Source organism: Nuphar pumila, chromosome 3 (assembly GCF_984573655.1).
Source record: "Nuphar pumila chromosome 3, dmNupPumi1.hap1.1, whole genome shotgun sequence".
Taxonomy (NCBI): domain Eukaryota; kingdom Viridiplantae; phylum Streptophyta; class Magnoliopsida; order Nymphaeales; family Nymphaeaceae; genus Nuphar; species Nuphar pumila.
Genome location: NC_143251.1, coordinates 18,003,231 through 18,030,765, shown reverse-complemented (window position 1 = coordinate 18,030,765; position 27,535 = coordinate 18,003,231). Strand labels below are relative to the sequence as shown.

At 40.5% G+C, this 27,535-nt stretch overlaps 1 protein-coding gene across 2 annotated transcripts in view; it reads left to right on the top strand.

Moving 5' to 3' along the window:
* The window catches only part of LOC149842166 (uncharacterized), a 65,384-nt gene extending 40,507 nt beyond the window's left edge, over window positions 1-24,877 (top strand). Inside the window, exon 7 of one of the 2 annotated variants that reach the window (XM_089998964.1) lies at window positions 24,549-24,877. In XM_089998964.1, coding sequence (XP_089855090.1) covers window positions 24,549-24,737 — 189 coding nt within the window. In that variant the 3' untranslated portion in view covers window positions 24,738-24,877. Of the gene's footprint in view, window positions 1-11,636; window positions 12,226-24,548 lie in introns of those variants that run through there. The other variant, XM_089998963.1, reaches the window with a different exon arrangement.
* Window positions 24,878-27,535: the final 2,658 nt, after the last annotated feature.

The window sequence follows — 27,535 nt, the reverse complement described above, 5'->3', positions numbered from 1 at the left end:
ATATATATATATATATATATATATATGCTTTTAACTCAAGGACGTGGTTTTGCGTATTTTTGTCTATTTAAAATTATGTCATTTACTTTGCCGCTATGTTATAATGTACACCAGCTCCTGCTTATGCAATTTATTTAGCTGATGTACGGTTTCATATATCGTGCATTGCTTACACAATTTATTTAGCCCATGTACAACTTCGTACATCGTGCATTGTTTATACAATTTATTTAGCCGATGTACGGTTACGTACATCGTGTATTGCTTACGCAATTTATTTAGCTCGATGTACGGTTTTGCACATCGGGTCTTGCTTTATGTCACTTACTTTGTCGTTGCGCTGCAATGTGCACAAGCTTATGCTTTACTATATATGTATTATATATATACATATATATATATATATATATATATATATATATATATATATATATATATATATATATATATATAACCTTATAAGGTATGCGTACTCCTGCCTACTTCAGATTACGCGTGTATTTAAAGATGTAGATTTGTGCATCCTCGCCAAGTCTTTATTTTTTAAAAGGATTTCACCTGTGAAATTGCAAGCTCGTTTTATTCATTGTCTCAAAAAGCAAAACAAGTATTTGGCGTTTGCATTTTCGCAATTGAGTTTTTCCCTCAAACCTGCGTAACCGAAAGGCTTTGACTATGTAGCCCTAGGTGGTACATACGTCTGGTCCTTCTCTTTGGTATCCGAAATGACCCGAATATTCTCTGGTCTAAAGTACGAAACATTGAAATTTCTAAATAAAAGTTGGGGTTTCTTTTCAAGAAACCAATATCCCTCTCATCGTAGCGGTACTATCAGATATGCTTATGTTAGTACTACGATGATTGGACGGAAGGTTTATGGTAACCTTATAGCGTGAAAATGCACGATGATTAAAGGAAAATCACATAAATGGTGATGATTGCCTTCACAGGCAAGATGCTAGATTTGGTTTGAAAGACCAGAGCATGTAGAATGGGTCGTCAGTTAAAATAGAACCTAACATACCCATTTGTCTCTTTGGTTTCATCAAGAGAGAGGATAGGATGATACAAAAACTTTGATAGACAGGTTGTTAACAATTACGCTCTTCGAGTAGCAATGACTCAGTGTCTCCAGTCATCAGAGTTTGGGGGCTGGGCTACCAAAAAATTATCCTAGGTGGTAGGTTCCAATGACTTCTGCAAAAGTTTAGATGCATCCCCTTGAAAAAGTGGCCTCTGGGAAATTCTCTCTCGGTTATTGGTCATCCCCTTAGGAGTGGACTCAGCTAGTTGTCTGTGTAATGAAATATGTAGAAATAAATACAATGTCCTAAAATGGACATTCACACATAGAATGTAAAGATCAAATCCACAATGGACATACATAAAAGCCAACAATGACTTGCAAACATAAAAATGTTATAAAAGCAATAAATGGGCTTCAAGAAGCCTAACAATGCAAAGGGGTCTACCCCTTTATTTATAGACAAGAGAGTGAGGGAGAGAGTGGGAGAAAAGTGAGAAGGAGTGAGCATTGGGGGGGCCAACAAGGAGTCGTTGGGCCCCCAATAGTCACAAATATGACCGTTGGGGGTCCAATGACTCTTGGTTGGGTCCCCCAATGCAACATGCATTTAATGCATGTACAATAAGATTAAAAAGAAAAATAAAAATAATAAAAGGAAAAAAAGAAAAAGAAGGAAATCATGAAAAAGATTGAAATGCCCCTATTGGGCAGAATTACAGAAATACCCCTGGTTAGGTATGATTGTATAATATATATATATGAGTACATATATTTTAATACCCTCCCTCAAGCTTTATGGGGACATGACCGAAAGCTTGTTGAGAAGGAACATAAAACGAGGAGCAACAAAAGCTTTGGTGAAGAAGTCTGCCAACTGGTATTCAGATGTAACATATGGCAAGGCTATAGTCCCTCTTAGATATTCATCACGAACATAGTGGCAGTCCATCTCAATATGTTTAGTACGCTCATGGAAGGTGTGATTGCTTGCGATGTAAATGACACTTTTATTGTCACAACACATCTTCGAAGGTGTAGAGATGATTATGCCCATATCACTGAGGAGACTTCTAAGCCACACAAACTCCATGGTTGTAGTAGCCATTGCACGATATTCCGCTTCCGTTGAGGACAACGATACTTTTTGTTGCTTCTTTCATCTCCAAGAAATCAGTCACCTAAGAATATACAGAAACCAATAGTTGAGACTCTATCATTGGGATTTCCTCCCCAATCAGCATCAATATAAGCAATTAAATCAAGTGATGAAGAAGAGGAAAGAAAAACTCCCTTAGTTATAGTATTTTTAATGTATCTGATGATTCTTAAGATTGCACTCATGTGCACGGTTGTAGGTGCATGTTGAAACTGACTGACTGAGCGAACTGTATGAGCTATGTCTGGCCAAGTGATGGACAAGTATGTCAGAGACCCAACGAGTTGGCTGTAGGGAGTGAGATCTTCGAGAAGAGTTCCATCTTCCAACCTCAACTTTGCATTGATAACTGTTACAACTTTAATGGAGCACACAGGGAGAGAGAGAGAGAGAGAGAGAGAGAGAGTCTCATCATGATATTAGGGTTTAATCTCTACTTAAATAGAGATTACACGTGAGCACCAAATTACAAAATACCCCTCACACAATATATAATAATACGCAAACCCAAAATGCCCTTATAGGCATGTCTCAACACTCTCCCTCAAGCTGGAGCATAGATATCAATCATGCTCAGTTTGTCACAACACTGAGAGAAACTCGGCCTCGCCAGGGCTTTGGTAAAAACATCAGCTACTTGATCTTCGGAAGATACATGATCGGTACAGATATACCCAGTCTGAACCAAGTCGCGAACATAGTGACAGTCAACTTCAATATGTTTAGTCCTTTCATGAAACACTGGGTTGTTGGCAATATATGTAGCAGCCCTATTGTCACACATCATCAACATAGGTAGGGATACTTTCTCCTGAAGCTCAGTCAAAACTGATTTTACCCACATAATCTCAGTTACGGTCTGGGCCATCGCTCGGTATTCAGATTCAACACTCGACCTGGCTATAACGGTTTGTTTCTTACTCCTCCAGGTAACAAGATTTCCTCCCACAAACACACAAAATCCAGATATTGACTTTCTATCTTCAACATACCCCGCATAATCTGCGTCAGAGTAAGCAACAACGTCCAAGGAGGGATTTTGTTTAAACAACAAACCTTTACTAGGAGATGACTTTAAGTACCGAAGAACCATCATAGCTGCATCCCAGTGAACTTTTGTAGGTTTGTCCATGAACTGACTGATTTTACTCACGGCTAATGAAATGTTAGGTCTAGTAACAATCACATATAACAACTTACCCACCAAGGATCTAAAGCTGACACTATCCACATAGTCAGACTTCTCATCGAACATGTGAGTTTTGGGATCCATTGGAATGTTAGCTGGCTTAGCTCCTAGCATTCCAGTCTCTTTTAATAAGTCCAACACATACTTTCTTTGAGACAACACTAAGCCCTCTTTGTTTCTTGCAACCTCGATACCCAGAAAATATCGAAGGTGACCAAGATCTTCAGTAACAAAGTGTTTCTGAAGATGATCTTTTGTTGCAGAAATATCTTGGGCACTGCTCCCTGTTAATATGATGTCATCGACATATACCACCATAACAACAATTCCAGTACTGGTTTTCTTGATAAACAAGGAGTGATCTGAAGCTGACCTGACAAATCCAAAACTCGACATTACCTCAAATAATTTGTGAAACCATGCCCGAGGGCTCTGCTTCAGGCCATAAATAGCCTTCTTCAACTTGCACACCTTCTGACACTCCCCCTGAACCTCGAAGTCTGGGGGTTGTTACATGTAGACAGTTTCATGCAAATCCCCATACAAAAAGGCATTCTTGACATCCAACTGAAACAGGGGTCATCCATGGTGCACAACAACAGAAAGAACAAGACGAATAGTGCCAAGACGAGCAGCTGGGGAAAAAGTTTCAAAAAAGTCAACACCATAAGTCTGAGTATAGCCTTTTGCAACCAACCGGGCTTTGTACCGTTCAATCGACCCATCCAAGTTATATTTAATGCTATATACCCATTTGCAGCCTACAATATCTACATCTGCGGCGACCCACATCATATAGTTGGTACCATTAAGTTTGAAGGAGAGATCGATCTTTTGTTCTCCTTCCATTAGAGCTCAAGAAAGGATGACAAACCAAGAAAGAGAAATACAATATGCAAACTATAACTAATCAACTAGTTATAGCAAAAATCAAGAGCATAAACCTTGCTCAGATACCATGTAATGAAATATGTGAAAATAAATACAATGTTCTAAAATGGACATTCACACATAGAATGCAAAGAACAAATCCATAATGGACATACACAAAAGCCAACAATGACTTGCAAACATAAAAATGTTAAAAAAGCAAGAAATGGGCTTCAAGAAGCCTTACAATGCAAAGGGGTCTACCCCTTTATTTATAGACAAGAGAGTGAGGGAGTGACTGCGAGAAAAGTGAGGAGTGAGCATTGGGGGGGGGGGGGGCAACAAGGAGTCGTTGGGGGTCCAACGACTCTTGGTTGGGACCCCCAATGCAACTTGCATTTAATGCATGTACAATAAGATTAAAAAGGAAAATAAAAATAATAAAAGGAAAAAAAGAAGGAAATCATGAAAAAGACTTAAATGCCCCTGTTGGGCAAAATTACAGAAATACCCCTAGTCGGGTATATATATATATAGGTACATATATTTTAACAGTCCCGGGTATTAAAATGCATGAAATAACAAACCCAGTCTCAGTTGTTTTTATGTTTTTCCTGTGCATACCTTTAAGACAGGTAATTATCAAAACAAGATTATCATGTTTATTTTGCTTATTTTGAACTGCATATCACGAAAGGAACAACATATATGTTAGTCTTGTTTTGAATTTTGATATCTATGCACCTACAAGATTTTTATAAGTCTGACCTATTTTATGGGGTATAGGTGATGATTAGGTCATTACGACAAGCAATGACGCGATGATGTGATGATCTCAAGATTTCACACTTTCTCTGATGTTTCGTTCCCGACCACATTTTGTAATTCTGCATAAGGGTTTTCTTTTGAAATTCCTCTTTTGTATAAACTTTAATTATCAAAAACCTTGTTTTGAATCTATGTGGTTTCAATGCTTATACGGAGATACAAATCTATTATGTAAAGGAAAGTTTGCCTGTAATGTGCTCAAGATCTGTTGACTTGTTATTTCAAACACTATTTTTTCGCTGAACTGCCATTTTAAACTCTGAAAAAGAATTGATTGCAAAGCATCTAAATTTTTCCTAAAAGATTACAAGTTAGGGATTTGGGGGCATTACAGTTATCCCAATTGGTTGAGGCTCTACAACTGCTTCTCAAATATTCATCACCTTTCATCACGGGTGTCGTTTTATCTTCTTCTTCTCTTCCAGGTAAAATTTCTTGGCTCTTGGACTCTGATGTTTCTTTCCATATGATCCCTCATAATCAACTAATTTCCAAATGTAGAAATAATTCAAGTAGATCTAATGTTTTTACCACTCATGGCTCTTCTCTTGATATAAAAGGGATTGGTGATTTTAAAAATTCTTCAAATTTTTCTATACAAAAAATTACATTTGTCCCAAAACCCAATTTAAATCTTATTTTCATTTCTCAAATAGCCAATTATGGTTGTAGAGTATCATTTTCATTGGACCAATGTTTGGTGCAGATGCAGATTGGGGAAGGCCACAGAGAAGGAGATCTCTACTATATGGATCACTTGATACAACAACAACTACGCCTTCATCCCAAAACAATTGGGGTCAGCGATATGAACCAAAAAAGGAATTCATTTTGGGTCTTCCACATGAATCCTTTTCCTCCAATCATTTCTATCCAACGCCATGTCCTCGGTGAGGTTCAAAGCATTCATATCCTTTCCTATCATCTCCATCCAAGTCTTCCTAGGCCTACCCCGACCTCTTTTAACTAATATATTTTCCCATTTCTCCAACCTTCTAACTGGAGCATCATTAGGCCTTCGCCGAATATGTCCAAACCACCGTAAACGATTCTCTCGCATCTTATTTTCAATGGGTGCAACACCTACCTTCTTACGTATCTCTTCGTTCCGAATCTTATCTTTTATTGTATTTCCACACATCCATCTAAGCATCCGCATCTCAGCTACACTCATTTTTTGAATATGATGTCTCTTGGCAGCCCAACATTCCGTACCATATAGTAAAGCGGGTCTAATAGTCGTCCTATAAAACTTTCCCTTCAACCGCAATGGCATTCTACGATCGCACAGCACTCCAGTAGCACTTTTCCATTTCATCCACCCAACCTTTATCCTATGATTTACATCTCCATCAATTTCTCCATACTTTTGAATGATGGATCCCAAATATTTGAAATAATCATTCACTTGATAATTCTCAAAAATACTTTTTGTTATAATAATTCATGACTTGGATATTTTTTTGTGGCATCAAAGGCTAGGTCATCCTAGCATATCTAAAATGTTCAATATACTTAATTTGAGAAAATTTTGTAATGAAAAAATTTGATTACATTGATTGTATCCTTGGAAAAATGAATGTCATTCCCTTTTAAGAGAGAACTTTTTTTGCTACTAAACCACTTGAATTAATGCATTCAGATGTATGGGGTATGACGCCAATTGTATCTAAATGTAGATATGCTTATTATATAATCTTTGTTGATGATTATTCTCGATACACATAGATCTACTTTCTTAGGTACAAACATGAAGTATTTGAAAATTTTAAATCCTTTCATAACTTATTCAAAAATCTATTTGAGTCCAATGTTTCTATTTTCATTCTGATTCAGGAGGAGAGTTTATGTCAAATGATTTCAAAAAGTATTTAGAACTAAATGAAATTGTTCACCAAAGATCTTGTGCTTATACTCAACAAAACAGTTTGGCAAAAAGAAAACATAGGCATATCATAGAAACTACTAAAACCCTTCTCATTTCAAAAAATGTCCCAAATAAATTTTGGGTTGAAGCCGCTCTTACCGTTGTTTATCTTATAAATCGTATTCCCTCTGTCAAGCTTCAAAACATTATCCCTCTTGAAAAACTTTGTAAAACTTCATATGATTTCTCTATATTGAGACCTTTTGGATGAAAATGTTTTGTTTTTACCAATAAAAATGACAAATTGTCTCCTGGTGTGATTCCTTGTGTTTTTCTTGGATATGAAGAAACCAAAAAAGGATTTAGATATTATGATCTTCATAATGATAAACTATATATTTTTAGAAATGTGATATTTTTGAAAAAAAAGTTTTTTTTATCAAAATGTGCCTAAGAAAGCTAGTAATTATTCTTTATTGTTTGAATTACTTCCTAAAGATAAAGAAGATTCTTTAAGTATTGATAGTTTGAATGTAGAACCTCAACTAAATACTCCTAGTGATGTGATCCCTGATGTAGATAGAGGTAACCATTCTATCCTTTAATACAACAAAAGGAGCAATGATAGTCAACCCAATGCCTAAGACAAATATTCTAGTCTTGAGTCTCAAGGACCTAGGAAGGCCGCTAGGGAATCTAGACTCCCAGATAGATTTATTTTCTGAGTCCTTTTCCCCTCAATATAGGCATGCCTAGCCAAAATCTTTTCTTATTTCGAACCCAATTCTTATAAACAAGCTAAAACCCATCTTAAATGGATAAAGGCTATGAACATATGACAAATGATAGAATTACCTAAGAGAAAAAATTCCTTAGGTTGTAGATGGGTATATAAGGTTAAAACTAAGAGTGATAGCTCCCTTGAAAGATATAAAGCTCCCAGGAATATGGAATAGATTATGACAAAACCTTTGCATCAGTAACTAGAATGACCTTTGTCTGAACTCTTGTAGTTGTAGCTTCCATTAAGAATTGGCATATCTATCATATGGATGTCAAAAATGCATTTTTAAATTGTGATTTAAAAGAAGTATATATGGATCCTCCACCAGGATATGAAATTTCAGCAGGAAAGGTTTTTTATTTACCTAAAGCTTTGTATGATTTGAAATACGCTCCTAAGGCCTGGTATGATAGATTTAGCTCTATTATGATTAAACTTGGTTTTAAGTCTTATTATACTGACACCGCTATGTTTGTTAAACACTCAGATACAGGTGTTGATATTCTTCTTCTCTACGTTGATGATATAATCATTACTGGAGGAGATAAAACTTGAAGTTATATAAAAAATATTTTGAAACAAAGTTTTGAAATGACTGATCTAGGTTTCCTTCAATATTTTTTAGTGATTGAGGTAGCATATTTCTCTTGTAGTTATTTTCTAACTCAATTAAAGTTTACCTCTGAGATTATTGACAAGTTTGGCATTTTTTATAAAAAGAGGGTGGATACTCCTGAAGTTATCAACGTAAAGATGAAAATTGATGATGGGACCCCCTTGGATGACCCCATTTCTTATCGATAGATGATTGGGGCTCTTACCTATTTAACGATGACCCGACTTGACATTTCTCATGCAATGCATACATCAAGCCAATTTTAACATTCTGCAACTGTGCACATGAGTGTTGTTATGCGCATTATTAAATATTTACAAAATTCTGTTTATAAAGAAATTGTTTTGTCTTCCTCCTCTCCACTTGAATTAATTGCATATACCGACTCTGACTAAGGATGAGATCCTAATGATATACGCTCAACTACGAGTTTTTGTGTGTTTATAAGTGATTCGTTGGTGTCTTGAAAATGCAAGAAGCATAAAAAAGCGAGGTTGTAAGTAGTGTATCATTACGAGTATCGGTTGATCCAAAGATAGATATATATCGTAAAAATTATAATTTTTTAATAAAATATTTCTAAAAAATCAAGAAAAATAAAAAAATAGCATAAATTTTAAAAAAATCATAACACATGAAAAATTATGAATTGCACAAAATACAACCATAAAATCACATATAAAGCATTTATGTCTCTATGAGCTGCATAAGACATCATAAACATTAACTAATATAGATTATATTGCACACACATCTTACAAGAACAATACAAAATATTAAATATCTTGCAATTAAGAACATGTCATAAGACATACTTTCATATTATATAAACAAAAAAAAAATAATCAAGTTTATGAACACTTGTATTAAATAACCAAGCTTAGAAAATATAACCACAATCATCATCATCATTATCTTCTTCTTCTTCTCTAGATGTTATGCTAGGGGTTGTAGGATAAGAAGTAGAGAGCTCATCTTCATCATACACATCCTCCCAAGGCTACACACACCCCATTTTTGCCTCACACATATTTTTCTTGTCTTTTTTCTCTCAGACCAGTGAGTAGCTGCCGGCATTGCCATTTCACGACATCCGGATAATCCCTTAACATGCAAAGGGCAACAATATGATGTGTACTAGCTAAATGATGCTTCAACCGAGAGATACCACTCGAAACAATATGATGACAATAATTGCACTTGATTTTCAATCAGTTTTCACTCACTACTTGAGTGCATCATTTGATGTCATTTTTCCCCAAAAAATTCGATGGGAAGCAAAGGATACAGATTTTTTGCATTAGCTCACTCTCTTGAGTGAAAAAATGATGGAAATGTACTCTTACGTGAGAAATCCGTAAAATCCCTCTCCCTTACGCATGAATCAGCCCCCAAATCGCTCTCATGCCTCTTAGGGTATGTAGGTTCTCCTCTAAAGGTATCTACACAAATGAGAGAATTGTCTCTAGGGAGGTATTTAAAACCCAAAATTAAAAAATCGAGTTTCAGCCCTTTTAAAGTGTGTCAGACATGTATCTTACGATACATCCTGTATCATATGATACAGTGCGATACTTACAACATTGGAAAAAGTATTGTTATCATCAACTGAAGTTGAGTATCCCGCCATGACCACCACGACATCTGAAATCGTGTGATTGAGAAGATTGTTAAAAAACATGAAAGTGTTTATGTAGTTACCCTCACAGTTATGTTGTGATAATAAAAGCACCAATTACATAACTAGAAATCACACCTTTCATGAAAGGACCAAGCATATCGAGATGGATTGCCACTATCTTTGTGAAGAGTATCTCAAGAAGTCTATCATCCTGCCATATGTAGCTTTAGAATTTTAGCTAGCTGACTTCTTCACAAAGGCACTTCCTTCTCCCCAGTTTCATTTTTTACTTGACAAACTTTCGGTGATTGAACCTTAAGTTTGAAGGGGATTGTTAAATTGTGTATATATATATATATATATAAGTGTATATACCTATATAATATGGTTGTGTATATATATACATATAAATATGTGTTTATATATATTTCTTGTACTTGCAATAGGTAATACCTATTAAGGGTATTTTTGTCATTTCATATTATGTAATAAGTTGTACTCATTAGCGGCACTTTAGTACTTTTTTATTTTCTTTTTATTTTTTTTATTTGTGTTTTCTTTTTCAGCTAAGGACATAATAGATTATGTCCTTAGCATCTAGAGCTGTTGGGATCTCCCCCAAAGACTATATTTATAGTCGTTGGGGTGGTTCTCAATGGCTCTTGAGGACCCTCTTCTCTATATAAAGGGGAGTAATCTCCTTATTGTATTATGTTTTTTCAAGCATTCTTTGGCAATGATATTCTTTATTTTTTACTTGTGATTGAAGCCCATAAGTGGCTCATTTGTATGTGCTCTTGTATTGACCCATAAGTGGACACTGTGCTCTTGTGTTCTTGTAAGCTCATAAGTGGCATCTTCTTGTGTTTTTGTATTTCATTAAAAACACCCCCAGCCATCTAACTCTACATCAGAAGAGAGTATATTGCTTAAAAAAGAATAAAAAACTAATTATGTTTTATGTTCATAAATTGCTATTTTCAATATTAATTTATCATGAACTATTTATTGTGCATCCTTTGATATTCTAGCTGACGATGATGAACATATCAATAAAGAAAGATGTAATGGTGAGGGCATTTTTTTCTACTGTAAGCTTTGTCAATGCTCATCATAATGTGTCCACTTGGATAAAATACACTGGATCTGGAACCAATCTGTCCAGTTCCTGTTATGACTGTATTGAACATCTGTTTTATTTTATGTACTTTGCATAAGACAGGTTTTGGATCTCCTCTGGAACTCTTTTACCTGATGTGAGTCCTTATCTGGATTTGATTCTCCTTTTTGGAGCTTCCACCAAATATGCAGCCTTTGTGGGAAGAGCCTTTTCTGCATTATCCTGTACTTGTCATTATCAACCTTATTGGAAAAGCTCATCAAGTATGTGCCTTTTGATCAGCAAAAACATAACTGATATCAAAAGGCATCAATAGTGAGGAATCACTTGATGTCCTTTAAGGGATAACTGCAATTACGTGTCTAGCTAAATTTGAGATAAGAAAACTACTAGAAAAAATAGAAGGTAAGGAATCCAATATTCGCAGCTTCAGTTTCTGGCTATATTTCTGTTGTAATCCTTGTCACACGCTGCTCAGCCCTTTTCATTTTTCTGGCCAGTTGCTGGTATATTCTTCGGGCTTGTGTTTAGCCTCTGTAACAAAGGTTATAAAAACAGGTGGTTTTCTCCAAGCAAGCAACAGTAAAGATTCTGGTGGCCTATTGGGCACACAACATCGCCAACACAGACCAGTACTTGAAGTCCCTGCTCTACAGCAACATTCTCTGTGCCTCTTCAAGATACAACAGATGTGCAGGTAAAGTAGAGGTGAGGTACTACAAGGTGCCTGGATTCAACATGACTGGAGCAGCAATTAAGCAAGGGAAAAAGACTGGAAATATTTATCCAGCTTACTCTAGGGTAAACCATGGAAAATATGTGGTTAGTGATGTGCGTGCTCACATTGGGACCAGCAATCTATTATGGGACTACTTTTTTACAACAGCAGGTGTGAGCTTTGGCACTTATCATCCTGCCATTGTTGCTCAGCTGCAAGAGATCTTTGATGCAGACTGGAATTCACCATATGCTGTTCCAGTTGAACCCCTAGTCAGGCCTTGGATGACAGATTAAACAAAATGTCACTCATCTCCAACAACAAATGCATTGGAAAATAATTAACATTATTTCATGTTTGTTTCCTCCAGAGATACTTTTCAAGATCCAGGTTCTTGATTTTGCACGATCTTAATTATATTCCAATTGATTGACTTTGCAGGGGTGAATTGCAATGGAAAATCTTGAGACAAGAAGCTTGTGACATTTCTATTTTGATTCATTTTCAAGTTACCTCAAGGCTTCTAAGTAAATAATTAGCATCTAAGGAGCGAAACAATCATGATTCAATGGTTTGCTTTATTTCATGATGTGTTGTAAACTATAAGCACATCACCAACCCCATGAGGTTGGATCCAGACCTGGGTTCGGATATGGTTCACCCATATCCTTCCGTATGGTTTAGGCTTTAGATCCAGATTGGACCAAGGGCAAAACTGCAAGACAATTGCATCCTTATAGTGGCAAAGACTATTCGCTTCTTTGTTTTTTTTAAAATTTATAACCCAAAGAAACTGCACCCGGCACGAAGACCTGGTCACGTTGGCTCAGCCTGCCATACCTATGGTCATCGTGCCGGCAGCGTAAAACTTTGAGGCTAGGACCCCTGCCTCAGGGGCCTATGCTAAGCATTGGCTTGCACGGAGGGGTGATGCCTATTGTTAAATCATATGTATTAATTCATATATATATTTATCTATAAATATAAATATAAATATAAATATAAATATAAATATAAATATAAATACTATAATACCTGATAGGGGTATTATAGTCTTTTCACAGTTGTTTTATTAAACAACTATCTTTTGTTTTCTTTATTTTCTGTTTTTCTTTTTGTTATTTTATTTCACGCCAAATAGGGGCCTCACAATAGAGTTGTTGGGCCACCCCAATGGTCACAAATGTGACTGTTGGGGGATCCCAACGACTCTTTGGGAGCCCCCTTTTGGCCTCATTTTTTTTATCCCATTTCATTTGTATAAATAGGGGTGTATCCTCTTGTATTTCTTCAAACCTTAGTGCTCTCTCTCTCTGTAAAGTCCACTTAAAAAAAATGAGTCTGACACGTGTCAGACATGCGCTAGGCACATGTCGGACACATGCCTCAATCGGTCTACGGTGTCGGATCTAAGCTGGACCCGGATCCGAGCCCAGCCTGGACCCGGCTTCTCGATTATTCGAGAAACTTGTGCCTTTAAAAAGGCACAGGCACCTCGAGCGAGGGGCAAAAGCCCTCGCCCGTTCTCTCTCCTCTCTGCTCCTCTTGTCTCCTCCCGCTGCGGCCACCAACCTCGGTTGCCGGCGACTGAACTTGTCGGCCACCTCTTCTCTCTGACGATCGCGCTGACGGCCTCCAGCCACCGTCCTCCTAGGTGTGGTCGTCAACCCCTTCGAGCGAGCGTTGACGACTGAAGCTGCCGGCCACCACCTTCTTCCTTTCTCTTCTGCGTGGGCGCCAACGACCCACCGCCTCCACCTTTCATTCCAACGACCTCGGTTGACGTCCCCGACGCCACCCCTTTTTCCTCTGTGTCTGTCGGTGACACCAGAGTCATCGCCGGTAGCTCCCAGGTAAAACCTCTGTCCTTTCTCATTTTGCTGTGTCGGCAGGGGGCTCCATCCCCCTGCCATTCGTTGTGTCGGCAGGGGGTCTCCGCTCCCCCTGCCATCTGTTGTGTCGACAGGGGGCTCCGTTCCCCATGTCCCTCTTTGGTTGCTGGCAGGGGGGTAGAGCCCCCTGCCATCTGCTGTGTCGACAGGGGGCTCCATTCCCCTGTCCCTCTTTGGTTGCCGACAGGGGGGCAGAGCCCCTTGCCATCTACTGTGTCGACAGGGAGCTTTGTTCCCTTTGTCCCTCTTTGGTTGTCGGCAGGGGGGCGGAGCCCCCTGCCATCTGCTGTGTCGACAGGGGGCTCTGTTCCCCCTGTCCCTCTTTTGTTGTTGGTAGGGGGGCAGAGCCCCTTGCCATCTACTATGTCGACAGAGGGCTCTGTTCCCCCTGTCCCTCTTTTCTTGTTGACAGGGGGCTTTGCTCCCCCTGTCCCCCTTGTCTTGCGCTCTCCATTGCCTTCTCGTAGAGAGTAGAGCTCCCTGTCTGTCTTAGTGGTCTGGTACCATTTCATGTGTTGCCGGACCCATTTCTGACTTTGGCTTTCACGCTAAGCCGTGGCTCGAGGCTTTTCGCACCTACGCCCGCAGGCGTTCGGGAACTCGCAACCCCCCAAGGTTGGAGAAAGTTGCGTAAAAGGACCTTAAACGAATAAAACTAACTAAAGAAAAGATAATCGAATAAGAGGACGATTATATATGTATATATATAAGTTATATATGTACGTTCTTTTAACTCAAGGACGCGGTTTTACGAACCTTGTCCTCTTTATCTTTCTGCACTTTATCTTTCTATTGCGACCGCGCTTTATGTGCCTAGGCTTGATTTTCTGCCTTTAACTCAAGGACGAGGTTTTGCGATCCTTGTCCTATTTACTTTTCAGCACTTTACTTTCTGTTGCCCCATGCTTTATGCGCCTTGGCTATTTACTTTTCAGCACTTTACTTTTTTTCGCCCTGTGCTTTATGCGCCTTGGTTATTTACTTTTCAGTACTTTACTTTCTGTCGCCCTGCGCTTTATATGCCTTGGCTATTTACTTTTCGGCACTTTACTTTCTGTCGCCCTGCACTTTATGCGCCTTGACTATTTACTTTTCAGCACTTTACTTTTTGTTACCCTGCGCTTTACGCGCCTTGGATTTGTTATTGACTTGCTTGTTTACGCTCTTACTGCTTTATTTATTGCCTACGTCATATAAATTGCGGTTATACCATTGCCTCTGTTGCCCAGGTTTTTCTCGAGAATGCTGATATGTTTGAGCTTGTTTTGGGTACCTCCTTGTGGCCCTTGGCTATCATCGTAGTCGCATCCCTTGGCGATGATGTGTGATACTACGATGAGCAACACAAGGTGGATAAACCTCATGGTATGCAATAAAGCATAATTATGGACATTCATTAAATAGTAATCATGCGCCTTCATAGGCAAGATGCTGAAGTGAGTCGAATAGACTAGGGCATATAGAACAAGGCTACGATGAAGAAAAAACCCTCGTCGTACTTGTTCGGGATGGTTCATCAAGGGAGAGGATGGATGGTACAAAAATTCTGATGGTCAGGCCAATAATGGCTATTTCGAGCAAAGGCTCATTTTTGCTAGTCATCGGAGGTAGGGAAAATGGGGCTACCATAAGTATCCTAGGTGGTAGTCGCCTGACACTTCTGCAGAAGTTGGATGCATCCATAGGCCCTGTTCGCCTTTGGGGACTTACTCTCTTGGCCACTAGCCGTCCCCTTAGGAGCGGACTCAGTCAGTCATTCGGGGCATAATAAAATACATAGCATAATGGACCCCCGAATTGATCTCGGCTGTTTTTACGTTTCATTCCTTGTGTGTACCCACAATGGTCAGCTAATAATCAGAACAAAATATGATATGCTCACAGTATTATTTGATTGGCACATTGGTGATGTCACAACAGTTCTTTGCTTTTGAGCCTGACTGCACGTTTTACCTTGCTACTGTTTTGCTACTTGTGATAGTTAAAAAGTATGCACGTTTAGCCTTGTTGCAACTGATTACAGTTAGATTGGTTATTACTGTATGATTATCCTGGTTATGCTCATGATGATACTTATGTTATCTTTGCTATAATCTTGGCTAGTCACTTCTTTCTGTCTGTTGCACCAGTTTCTATCATAAGGTTCTATATGCTTAGATATGAGCATGCTTTAGATTAGTTGTTCTTCTTGTTCTTTTTTTGCACCTGCCAGTTTTTACAGGTCTGACCCAATTTTTATGGGTGTAGGTGACGGGTAGGCTCTCCTCACAGGCGGCGGTACAATGCTACATGATCAAGGCCTCACCTCTCTTGTTGGCATTCTGGCTATTTTGCTTTGGGTTTTGTACTTTTGTTTTTAGGGTGGATGACCCGTGTTCTGTACAAGATAAACCTTTTTCAGATAAATTTTTTTTTTTATCTTTTTGTTCACTATCTGATTCAGTTGGGAAATGGGTTTTTGTTGGATCTTTTGGCTAACGTACTTAGAAGAATCAACTTGTGCTTTTTATTGAAAACCTCTTGTATCATTGAAAATCTTCACTGCAAACTCTGACTTTCAAAGGGAATTTCATTTAAATTTTCTTATCTCAAGTCGAACTTTTAGGGCGTTATAACTTTTGGTATCAGAGCCAGAACGAGAAGTGTTGAGCCTCAATCATCGAGCATTCCACCGCACTGTAAGTATACCTTTGTTATCATTAGATATTTGGATTTGATAAACTAAAGTATTATGTTTGCTTTGATCAGTACTTTTGTCTGATGGATCCGTCGGCTGGTCCTAGTGGCTGTCATGGCAGAGGTGCACGAAGAATGTGTGCTCGTTCGGTTAGGGGTAGGGGCCTCTTTGTAGAAAGGGGATGACTTAGGGTGTCCTGGGAGGATTACTGGGCTAACCGCCCACCCCCACCGACCTTTACGGATGAGATGAGTATTCCTCTACTGTCAGATTTCCAGATACTGTTGGCAGCAACTTGGTCCTCAGTTTATGCTTGGATGGGCGGGCATATACCTACGCAAATTCAGGCGAATCAGTAGGCTACGCCAGAAGCATCAAAGAGTGATGGTCCTCTCGAGGTCCCAGTTGAGTGTGTCTTTTGTGGTGAGTTGGTGCACACCCTAGACTCTTGTCTCTTTAAGGTGGAGCACGATAAGGCTTTTGCGGCCCAGGATTCTGCTGAAGCTGCCATCCCAGACCTGAATATGTCAGATCTACCTTTGGTGATCCTCGAGCGGCCATTGCCCCCAGTGATCCCGGAGGGCCCTGTGCCCCCACTGCATGTTGATTCTTCGATAAACATTTTGGATTCGACTACGAGCGGTTCAGGCTCACCTGACTACATGCCTTCGACGTCGCTGTATAGAGTAGAGACTCCTTGCAATGAGCCACTTCCTTTCACCCCTCGACGCAGGTTTAGGCGCACGAGTGATAAAAGGGAGTACCTTCGACAATTCAACCGTCCCTAGAGGGAGATAGTGCTTGCACTATTTTGTTCAGTTTTTGTAGGGGAGTCTGCGGACTCCAGTGTGGATAAGTTCTTCTTTTTCGCTTGTGCACCAGCATCGCTGGGATTTTGTATATGTAATGACTTAAGGATTTATAAAGTATTTTGTTTTTCTTATCAGTCTTGGTGCATTATGACTTGTACATTATGTTTACTGTTAAGGATGGCGCGACAGTCGAACGAGGATTCGACCAAAGACGGGTTCAAGCGTAGGGGATTCATTATGGATTCTCTCAATTCGTTGGCAGAAGCAATTCGGAGTAAGGTGGTTGCGTAGAGGGATCAGGCTCCTTCCTTTGAGCAGAGGGTCACTTTTGAGATTTTTTTTTAAGTTGGACCCTCCGATTTTCTCCAGTGGAGTGGACCCGGACGCAACATAGTATTGAGTCAGCGAGATTGAACGAGTTTTCGAGGTCCTCTCAGTCCCCAATGAGAAGAAGACTTTGTTTGGGTCCTTTCGGCTGAAGGACGAGGCACATGTTTGGTGGGATACCACTCGAAAGATGTGATTCCCTAGCATGGGGGTGGTGCCTTGGGAGACCTTCAAAAAGGCGTTCCTTGATCATTATTTTCCCCCTCATGCGAAGGAGAAAAAGAAGATTGAGTTCTTGGAACTATGCCAGGGCAACATATCATTGAGCGAGTACGTAGCAAAATTTAAGCAGTTGGAGCGTCACTGTCCCAATCTTTTTGAAGACGAACGTGAGTGGCCTGAAGGAAGGGCTGAGACCTAAGGTTCTTACGAGTATGCCTGCAACCTTCTCTGCGGCTGTTGAAACAACCGCCTTTCTCAATGAGGACTGGGAGCATACGAAGTGCATTCAGGCCAGGAGGCCACCTGCGGCAGGTGGCGATCGGAAGAAGGTTCAGCCCCACGTCCAGGCTAAGCAACCATTTCTGCCCGTCAAGATCGAGGAAGGAAATCAACCGTTTTTGTCCATCAAGAACGAGGGAGTGAAGCAGTTGGGTCCTCCAGCAAAGAGACTGTGAAACCAATATCGTCCATAACCACGACAACCCTCTAGAGGTACCTGCAGAAGGTGCGGGGGATCGCATGTCGGTCAGCCCTATCCCCGCGAAACAGGTGGCTGCTTACATTGTGGCAAGATGGGCCATTACATTCGAGATTGTCGCAAGAAGGCGACAGATGACCTTAGGCAAGCTAGTGGTGCATCCCAGCCTCCCCAACTGCAGTAGCAGGCACCGCAGTAGACGCAACCGCAAACTAGCGATGTAATGAAAGCACCTGGATGAGTTTATACTGCTACAATCGAGCAGCTGACAAAGGGGGATCTCGTGCAAGGTACGATCTTAGTTTCAGATCGAGCAACTTTCATTCTTTTTTATTATGGTGCCACCCATACGTTTATTTTTATAAGTTTTGCTGCACAATTACAATTACCTGTATCTTGGTTGGACTCCGCCTTAGACGTATACAACCCCATTGGGAAGAATACGGTTTGTGCCGCATACTTGCCAGAATTAGACGTAATCGTGGCAGAGCGACACTTACCTGCTTGTGCCATTTTACTCAAAATGACTGAGTTTGACGTTATCCTAGGCATGGATTGGTTGCACAAATACCATGCCAAGGTCTTGTGCCGCGAGGGCAAAATTGTTTTGTCTCCTCCAAGCTTTCTAACGGTGGAATTTTGAATTTCGAGATCGATGCGCGAGACCAAGATGATTTCAACACTAAAGGTGCAGAGTTTCTTGCGTAAAGGATGTATTGCCTTTCTTGTAAGAGTTATTCAATCAGTTACGACACTGACTCTCCTTGGCAAGTTGGACGTAGTACGTGATTACCCAGATGTTTCCCCCCAGGAGTTGTCAGGTCTTCCTCCTCCCCGAGAGGTGGAGTTTTGTATTGATTTGTTGCCCGGTACTGCATCAATCTCGAAGGCCTCATATCGTATGGCGCCTGTGAAGCTTGAGGAACTCAAGAAGCAACTTCAGAAGCTTTTGGTTTAGGGGTTTCATTCACCCTAGTGTGTCGCCTTGGAGAGCCCCTGTCTTATTTGTTAAAAAGAAGGATGGGTATTTGAGGTTGTGCATCGATTATCGGATGCTCAACCAAGCCACGATCAAGAATAAATACTCGCTACCACAAATTGAGGACCTATTCGATCAACTGCAGAAAGCCAGGATCTTCTCAAAGATTGATCTTAGATTCAGATATCATCAGCTCCAGATCAAGGAGAATGATATTTCAAAAATGGCCTTTCGAACTCGATACGGGCATTATGAGTTCACTGTTATGCCTTTTGGACTCACGAATGCCCCAACGACTTTTATGGATCTTATGAACAGGGTGTTCAGGTTTTTTTTAGATACTTTTGCGATCGTGTTCATTGACGACATCCTGGTATACTCAGAAAGTTGGGAGCAACATTGATAACATTTGAGCATTGTCTTAGAGACCCTGCGAAGGGAGCACCTGTTTGCCAAGTACTCGAAATGTGAGTTGTGGCTCGAAGAGGTAATGTTTCTGGGATACGTCATTTCGAAGGAAGGAGTGTCCGTAGATCCTGCAAAGGTTGAGGCTGTGTTGAGCTGGCAGCAACCGAGAAATGTTCGCGATATTCAAAGTTTTCTTAGGTTAGCTGGGTACTACCCAAGGTTTATCCATGACTTCTCCAAGATTGCTCAGCTAAGGACCAAGTTGTTGAAGAAAGAGACCAAGTTCGTTTGGGGCGATAGTTGTGAGGCAAGTTTTCGGTCTTTAAAAGAGAAGCTTACTACTTCCCCTATCCTGGCCTTGCCTTCTGGCCAGGAAGGATTCGTGATTTACACTGATGCCTCAGGTACGGGCCTTGGTGGTGTTCTTATGCAAAATGGTAGGGTGATAGTGTATGCCTCTCGTCAGCTTAAGCCACACGAAAGGAATTATCTGACGCACGATTTAGAGTTAGCCGCCATAGTCTTCGTGTTGAAGATATGACGACATTATTTGTACGGAGTACAGTTCGAAGCCTTTATTGACCACCAGAGTCTCAAATACATTTTCTCCCAGAAGGAACTAAATATGCGTCAACGACGATGACTCGAGTTCCTTAAGGACTACGATTTCTCCCTCTCCTATCACCCCAAAAATGCAAACATTACGGCAGATTCCCTCAGTCGTAAATCTTTTAGGGTCTTGGTTAGCGCGTTAGCTGTTGAATGGAAGATGATCGAGGTCTTTATCTCGTGGAAACCTTTCGCTTCCTCAGCAGGCTCGTTACGTTTGTCAAATCTCATGGTCCACTTAGATTTGTCCGCCAGAATTATTGCCGGACAGAGGGATGATTGACTCTACGAAGGGTTGAAGACAAGAGCAGCACAGGATGATACTCCCTTTCGTCTAAGGGAAGATGGTAATATATGGTTCAAAGATCGTCTTTGGGTCTCTAATGATCCCGTCCTGAAGAACAAAATCTTGACTGAAGCACACAGGTCCAGGTACACCATCCATCCAGGGGGTACAAAGATGTTCAAGGATCTGTAGCGGAATTATTGGTGGAGCGGCATGAAGCGTGAGGTAGCGGAGTTCGTTTCAAGATGTTTGACTTGCCAGCAGGTCAAAATCGAGCACCAACGATCGGGTGGAGTCATGCAGCAGATGGATATTCCGCTATGGAAATGGAAAGATATTACTATGGATTTCGTTATCAGTTTGCCTAGGACAAGGAGAAAGCACGATGCGATTTGGGTAATTGTCGATCGACTCACCAAATCAGTGCACTTTTGCCTTTTCGTCTCGGTCAATCGCTGGACAGCCTAACAGATATATATATCCGAGAGATCATGCGATTGCACGGTGTGCCGACCTCTATCATATCCGATCGTGATCCAAGGTTCACCTCGAGATTTTGGGGACAACTTCAGCAAGCATTGGCTACCCAACTAAAGTTTAGCACTGCCTTCCATCCTCAGACTGATGGACAGTCAGAGCGCACTATACAGACTCTAAAAGACATGCTACGAGCTTGTATGATAGATTGGAAGGAGAAATGAGATTCCCACGTCAGTTTAGCAGAATTTACGTACAACAATAGCTACCACGCTAGTATCGGCATAGCTCCTTATGAAGCCTTGTATGGAAGGCCGTGTCGAGCACCAGTATACTGGGATGAGGTAGGTGAGCGAAGGCTTGATTCACCCATCGTGCTTCAACACTATACACAACAGGTATATCGGATTCAAGAATGGCTTTATTTGGCGCAGAGTCAGCGGAAGAGTTATGCCGATCATCGCTGTTGTGAACTTTCTTTCATTGTTGGAGATATGGTGTTTGTTAAAGTATCTCCGACAAAGAGTGTTTTTCGTTTCAGAAAGAAGGGAAAGTTAAGTCCCAGATATGTTGGGCCTTTTGAGATTTTAGGATGGGTTGGTGAGGCAGCCTATTGTGTGGTGTTACCCCCTCAATATGCTCAGATTCACGTCTTTCATGTGTCCACGCTGAGGAAGTACGTCCACGATCCATCCCACATCATTTGTTTTGACAACATTGATATTCGCGATGACCTGACCTTCGAGAAAAAGCTGATAGAGATTGTTGATTATCGCGATCGAGTGACGAGATCAAGGACGATACCTTTTGTAAAGGTTCGATGACAACATCATGGCATTGATGAATGTACTTGGGAACCCGACGCTGATATCAGAGAGAAATACCCCGAATTGTATTCCCAACTTCGATTGCAATAAAATTTCACGGACCAAATTCTTTTAAGGAGGGAAGAATGTAAAGGCCACTTAAAAAAATGAGTCTGACACATGTCGGACATGCGCTAGGCATGTGTCGGACACGCGCTAGGCACGTGTCGGACACGCGCTAGGCACGTGTCGGACACGCGCTAGGCACGTGTCAGACACACGCTAGGCACGTGTCAGATACGTGCCTCAATCTATCTGCGGTGTCAGATTCGAGCTGGATCCGGATCTGAGCCCAGCCCGGACCTGGCTTCTTGATTATTCGAGAAGCCTGTGCCTTTAAAAAGGCACAGGCGCCTCGGGCGAGAGGCAAAAGCCCTCGCCCGTTCTCTCTCCTCTCTGCTCCTCCCATCTCCTCCCGCTGCGGCCACCAAACTCGGTTGCCGACGACCAAACTCGTCGGCCACCTCTTCTCTCCGATGATCGCGCTGACGGACTCCAACCGTTGTCCTCCTAGGTGTGGTCATCAACCCCTTCGAGCGAGCGCCGACGACTGAAGCCGTCGGCCACCACCTTCTTCCTTTCTCTGCTGCGTGGGCGCCAACGACCCACCGCCTCCACCTTTCGTTTCGACGACCTCGGCCGACGTCCCTGACGCCACCGCTTTTTCCTCTGCGTCTGCCGGTGACACCAGAGTCGTCGTCGATAGCTCCCAGGTAAAACCCCCGTCCCTTCTCGTTTTGTTGTGTCAGCAGGGGGCTCCGTCCCCCTGCCATTCGTTGTGTCGGCAGGGGGTCTCCACTCCTCCCTGCCATCTGCTGTGTCGACAGGGGGCTCTGTTCCCCCTGTCCCTCTTTTCTTGTTGACAAGGGGCTCTGCTCCCCATGTCCCCCTTGTCTTGCTCCCTCCACTGCCTTCTCGTAGAGAGCAGAGCTCCCTGCCTGTCTTAGTGGTTCGGTACTGTTGCAGGTGTTGCCAGACCCGTTTCTGACTTTGGCTTTCACGCTAACCTTTTTGCGCTTGCAGGTTGCACGACGGAGCACACTCGTGTCCCGTGGCCCGAGACCTTTCGCACTTACGCCCGCAGGTGTTCGGGAACTTGCAACCCCCCAAGGTAGGGGAAAGTTGCGTAAAAGGACCTTGAATGAACAAAACTAACTAAAGAAAAGATAATCGAGTAAGATGACGATTATATACGTATACATATAAGTTATATATGTACGTTCTTTAACTCAAGGACGCGGTTTCGAGAACCTTGTCCTCTTTATCTTTCTGTTGCCGCCGCGCTTTATGTACCTAGGCTTGATTTTTTGCCTTTAACTCAAGGACGCGGTTTCGTGATCCTTGTCCTATTTACTTTTCAACACTTTACTTTCTATCGCCCCGCGTTTTATGCGCCTTGGCTATTTACTTTTCAGCACTTTACTTTTTATCGCCCCGCGCTTTATGCGCCTTGGCTATTTACTTTTCAGTACTTTACTTTTTGTCGCCCTGCGCTTCATGCGCCTTGGCTATTTACTTTTCAGCACTTTACTTTCTGTCGCCCCTCGCTTTATGGGCCTTGGATATTTACTTTTCAGCACTTTATTTTCTGTTGCCCTGCGTTTTACGCGCCTTGGCTTTGTTCTTGACTTGCTTGTTTATGCTCTTACTGCTTTATTTCTTGCCTACGTCATATAAATTGCGGTTATACCATTGCCTTTGTTGCCCAGATTTTTCTTAAGAATGCTGATTTGTTTGAGCTTGTTTTGGGTACCTCCTTGTGGCCCTTGGCTATCATCGTAGTCGCATCCCTTGACGATGATGTGTGATACTACGATGAGTAACACGAGGTGGATAAACCTCATGGCATGCAATAAAGCATAATTGTGGACATTCATTAAATAGTAATCATGCGCCTTCACAGGCAAGATGCTCAAGTGGGTCGAATAGACCAGGGTATATAGAACAAGGCCACGATGAAAAAAAACCCCTCATCATATTTGTTCGGGATGGTTCATCATCGGAGAGGATGGATGGTACAAAAACTCTTATGGTCAGACCAATAATGGCTATTTCGAGCAAAGACTCGATTTTATCAGTCATCGGAGGTAGGGAAAATGGGGCTACCATAAGTATCGTAGGTGGTAGTCGCCTGACACTTCTGCAGAAGTTGGATGCATCCATATGCCTTGTCCGCCTTTGGGGACTTACTCTCTTGGCCATTGGCCATCCCCTTAGGAGCGGACTCGGCCAGTCATTCGGGGCATAATAAAATACATAGCATAATGGACCCTCGAATCGATCTCGGTTGTTTCTACGTTTCATGCCTTGTGCGTACCCACAATGACCAACTAATAATCAGAACAAAATATGACATGCTCACAATATTATTTGATTGTCACTTTAGTGATGTCACAATAGTTCTTTGCTTTTGAGCCTGACTGCACGTTTTACCTTGCTACTTGTGATAGTTAAAAAGTATGCATGATTAGCCTTGTTGCAACTGATTATAGTTAGATTGGTTATCACTATACGATTAACCTGATTATGCTCATGATGATACTTATGTTAGCTTTGCTACAATCTTGGCTAGTCACTTCTTTCTGCCTGTTGCACCAGTTTCTATCATAAGGTTCTATCTGCTTAGATATGAGCATGCTTTAGATTAGTTGTTGTTATTCTTGTTTTTTTTGCGCACCTACCAGTTTTTACAGGACTGACTCCATTTTTATGGGTGTAGGTGACAGGTAGGCTCTCCTCACAGGCGGCAGTGCAATGCTACATGATCAAGGCCTCACCTCTCTTGTTGACATTCTGGCTATTTTGCTTTGGGTTTTGTACTTTTGTTTTTAGGGTGGATGACCCGTGTTCTGTACAAGCTAAACCTTTTTTAGATAAAATCTTTTCTATCTTTTTGTTCACTGTCTGATTCAGTTGGGAAATGGATTTTTGTTGGATCTTTTGGATAACGTACTAAGAAGAATCGACTTGTGCTTTTTATTGAAAACCTCTTGTATCACTGAAAATCTTCGCTGCAAACTCTGACTTTCAAAGGGAATTTCATTTAAATTTTCTTATCTCAAGTTGAACTTTTGGGGCGTTACACTCTCTCTCACTAAAGAGATTTTATATTTTAGCTTGTGCTTTTCTTAAAACTTGTGTGTATTGTCCAATAATAGACTTGGCTATCATCTTTTTTGTGTTTTTATCCATTGTTGGACATTGTGAATGCCTTTTTAGCATTTTTTATCTTTCAGTATACTTCGTTACATGGTATCAGAGCCATTCGGTTCATAGAAGCAAAGGTGTGACATTCATCTCTTTAGTCATTGTCCTTTTTCTTCAAACACTTTGGTGGCATTATGGAAGCCAAAATCGATCTATCCTTCAAGCTCAATGTGAATAACTACATGATGTGGGCATCGACAATGGAAAACAACCTCAAAGGTAAAAAACTTTGGGGTTATGTAATGGGTTCTATTCCGAAACCCCAATTACAGCTTACCAAGATTGAAGGAGACCAAGAAAAGGCTCTTAAGGGAGATGCTCGCCTCAAAGCCATTGAAAATCATCAGAGGAAAGTTGGAGATTGGGAAAGCAGTCACGCCAAGATTCTTGCTTGGTTCATGAACAATGTCGAACTCAAGGTATGTGCAAGTATAGCTAAATTTCACCGAGCCAATGAGGCTTGGTTCTTTATGAAGGGTATGTATACCCAAAAAGACCTTGCAAGAGCATATTTTTTGCAAGAAAAGATTAGAACCACCAAACAAGGTGATTCGAGTATACAAGATTACTATAGTGCATTTAACTCACTATGTGATAAGTTGGCACTTTTAGAGCCAAAATGGGTTGCTATAGAGGATGTTGAACTAAGACAAAAACAAATGGAACAAGATCAATTATTTCAAATTTTTTTTGGGCTACGCCCCGAATTTGAACAAGTGAGGTCATCACTTCTCCATAGGTCTATTTTTCCTCCAATAGAAGATGCCATAGCCAAAATGAGACAAGAGAAAATTAGGCTTGGCATGAGTAAGAATATTGATGAAGTGCTTGCCGTATCCAAACCCGTCAACAATGTCAAAACCTATAAACCACCCCACTTTGGAAAACACGGAAACTATAGTGGAGAAAAAAAAATGATTATATGTCATCATTGTTATGAGGTGGGTTCACATTAAACCCGCTTGCCCCAAGCTAAATGGAACATTCAAGCAAAATGTGACTTCCCTTGAAGAATCCACCACCAAAGAAGATGATGGCAAGAGCGGCGACCTCAAAGAAACTCTTGGTTAAATCTTTATGGCTCTACAACAAATTCTCAAAGCCACTTCCTTCACATCGGGTGCGGCCATTGCATCTACTTTGTCTCCCGTTACGTATTCTTGGATCTTAGACTCCAGAGCATCTTTTCATATGACCCCACATGAGAATGCATTAACCAATGTATGCACCAATTTAAAAAGTTCATGTGTTTCCACGGCTGATGGAACCTTTTTAAAAATCACAAGTATAGGAACACTTAACTCTAAAAATTCTCCAAATCTTTTTGTTTCAAAAGTTTGAGTTATTCCAAAACTAAATTTAAATATGTTTTTTGTTTCCCAAATCGCCGACTATGGATATGAAATTTCTTTCTCATCTAATGGATGCTTTGTGCAAGATCTCCAGTCCCGAATGCGGATTGGACAAGGGCATAGGAAGAGGGACCTCTACTATATGGATCACCTAAACCTTCCTATAAAATCTTTTTGTACTTATGTCCAAGATAAAAGCATGAAAACTTGACATAAAAGACTTGAACATCCAAGTTATTAAAAAATGTATCTTTTTTCATTTGAAAACAAATTTTGTAAGAAAAAAGACATTAATTGCAAAGATTGCATTTTGGGGAAAATGAAGTCTGTTCCATTTCTCACTAAAACTTTTCTTTCTACAAGACCTTTTAAATTGATGCACTCGGATGTTTGGGGTCCATCTCCGGTCATGTTTAAAGGTGGTTACTCTTACTATGTCACTTTCATAGATGGCTTTACTAGATATGTTTGGATTTATTTTCTTAGTCATAAATTGAAAGTATTTTCCTTCTTTAAAGAGTTTCATATGAAAATGCAAAATCAATTTTAAAGCAATATATCAATTCTTAGATCTGATTCCGATAGAGAATATTTATCTACCGAATTCTAAAATTATTTAAAACTAAATGGCATTTGTCATAAAAAATCATGCCCTAGAACTCCACAACAAAATTGCCTAGCGAAAAGAAAAGATAAGATATTATTGAAACTGTTAGAACATTGCTTATTTCTAAAAATATTCCAATTTTATTTTGGGTCGAAGCCGTCTTGACCTCAACATATTTAATCAATAGAATGCCTTCTAAACTAAAGAATGTCTCTCCTTATGAAAAACTTTTTAAATTTTCTTCCAACTTCAATCGCCTTCATATCTTTGGTTGTAAATGTTTTGTCCTCTTACATAAGAGAGATAAGTTATCCCCAAAGGCGATTGAGTATGTCTTTTTAGGCTACGAAGAAAATAAAAAAGGCTATAAGTGTTTTGATTTCAAAAATAACAAACTATATGTTTCAAAAGACGTAACTTTTTTGGAAGACGAGAATGAATTTGAAGAACTAGATAAACAAAATGAGATTGACTACCTATTTTTGCATGACCTTGTAGATGATATATGTGATGATTCTATAAATCATCCTGAAAATATAG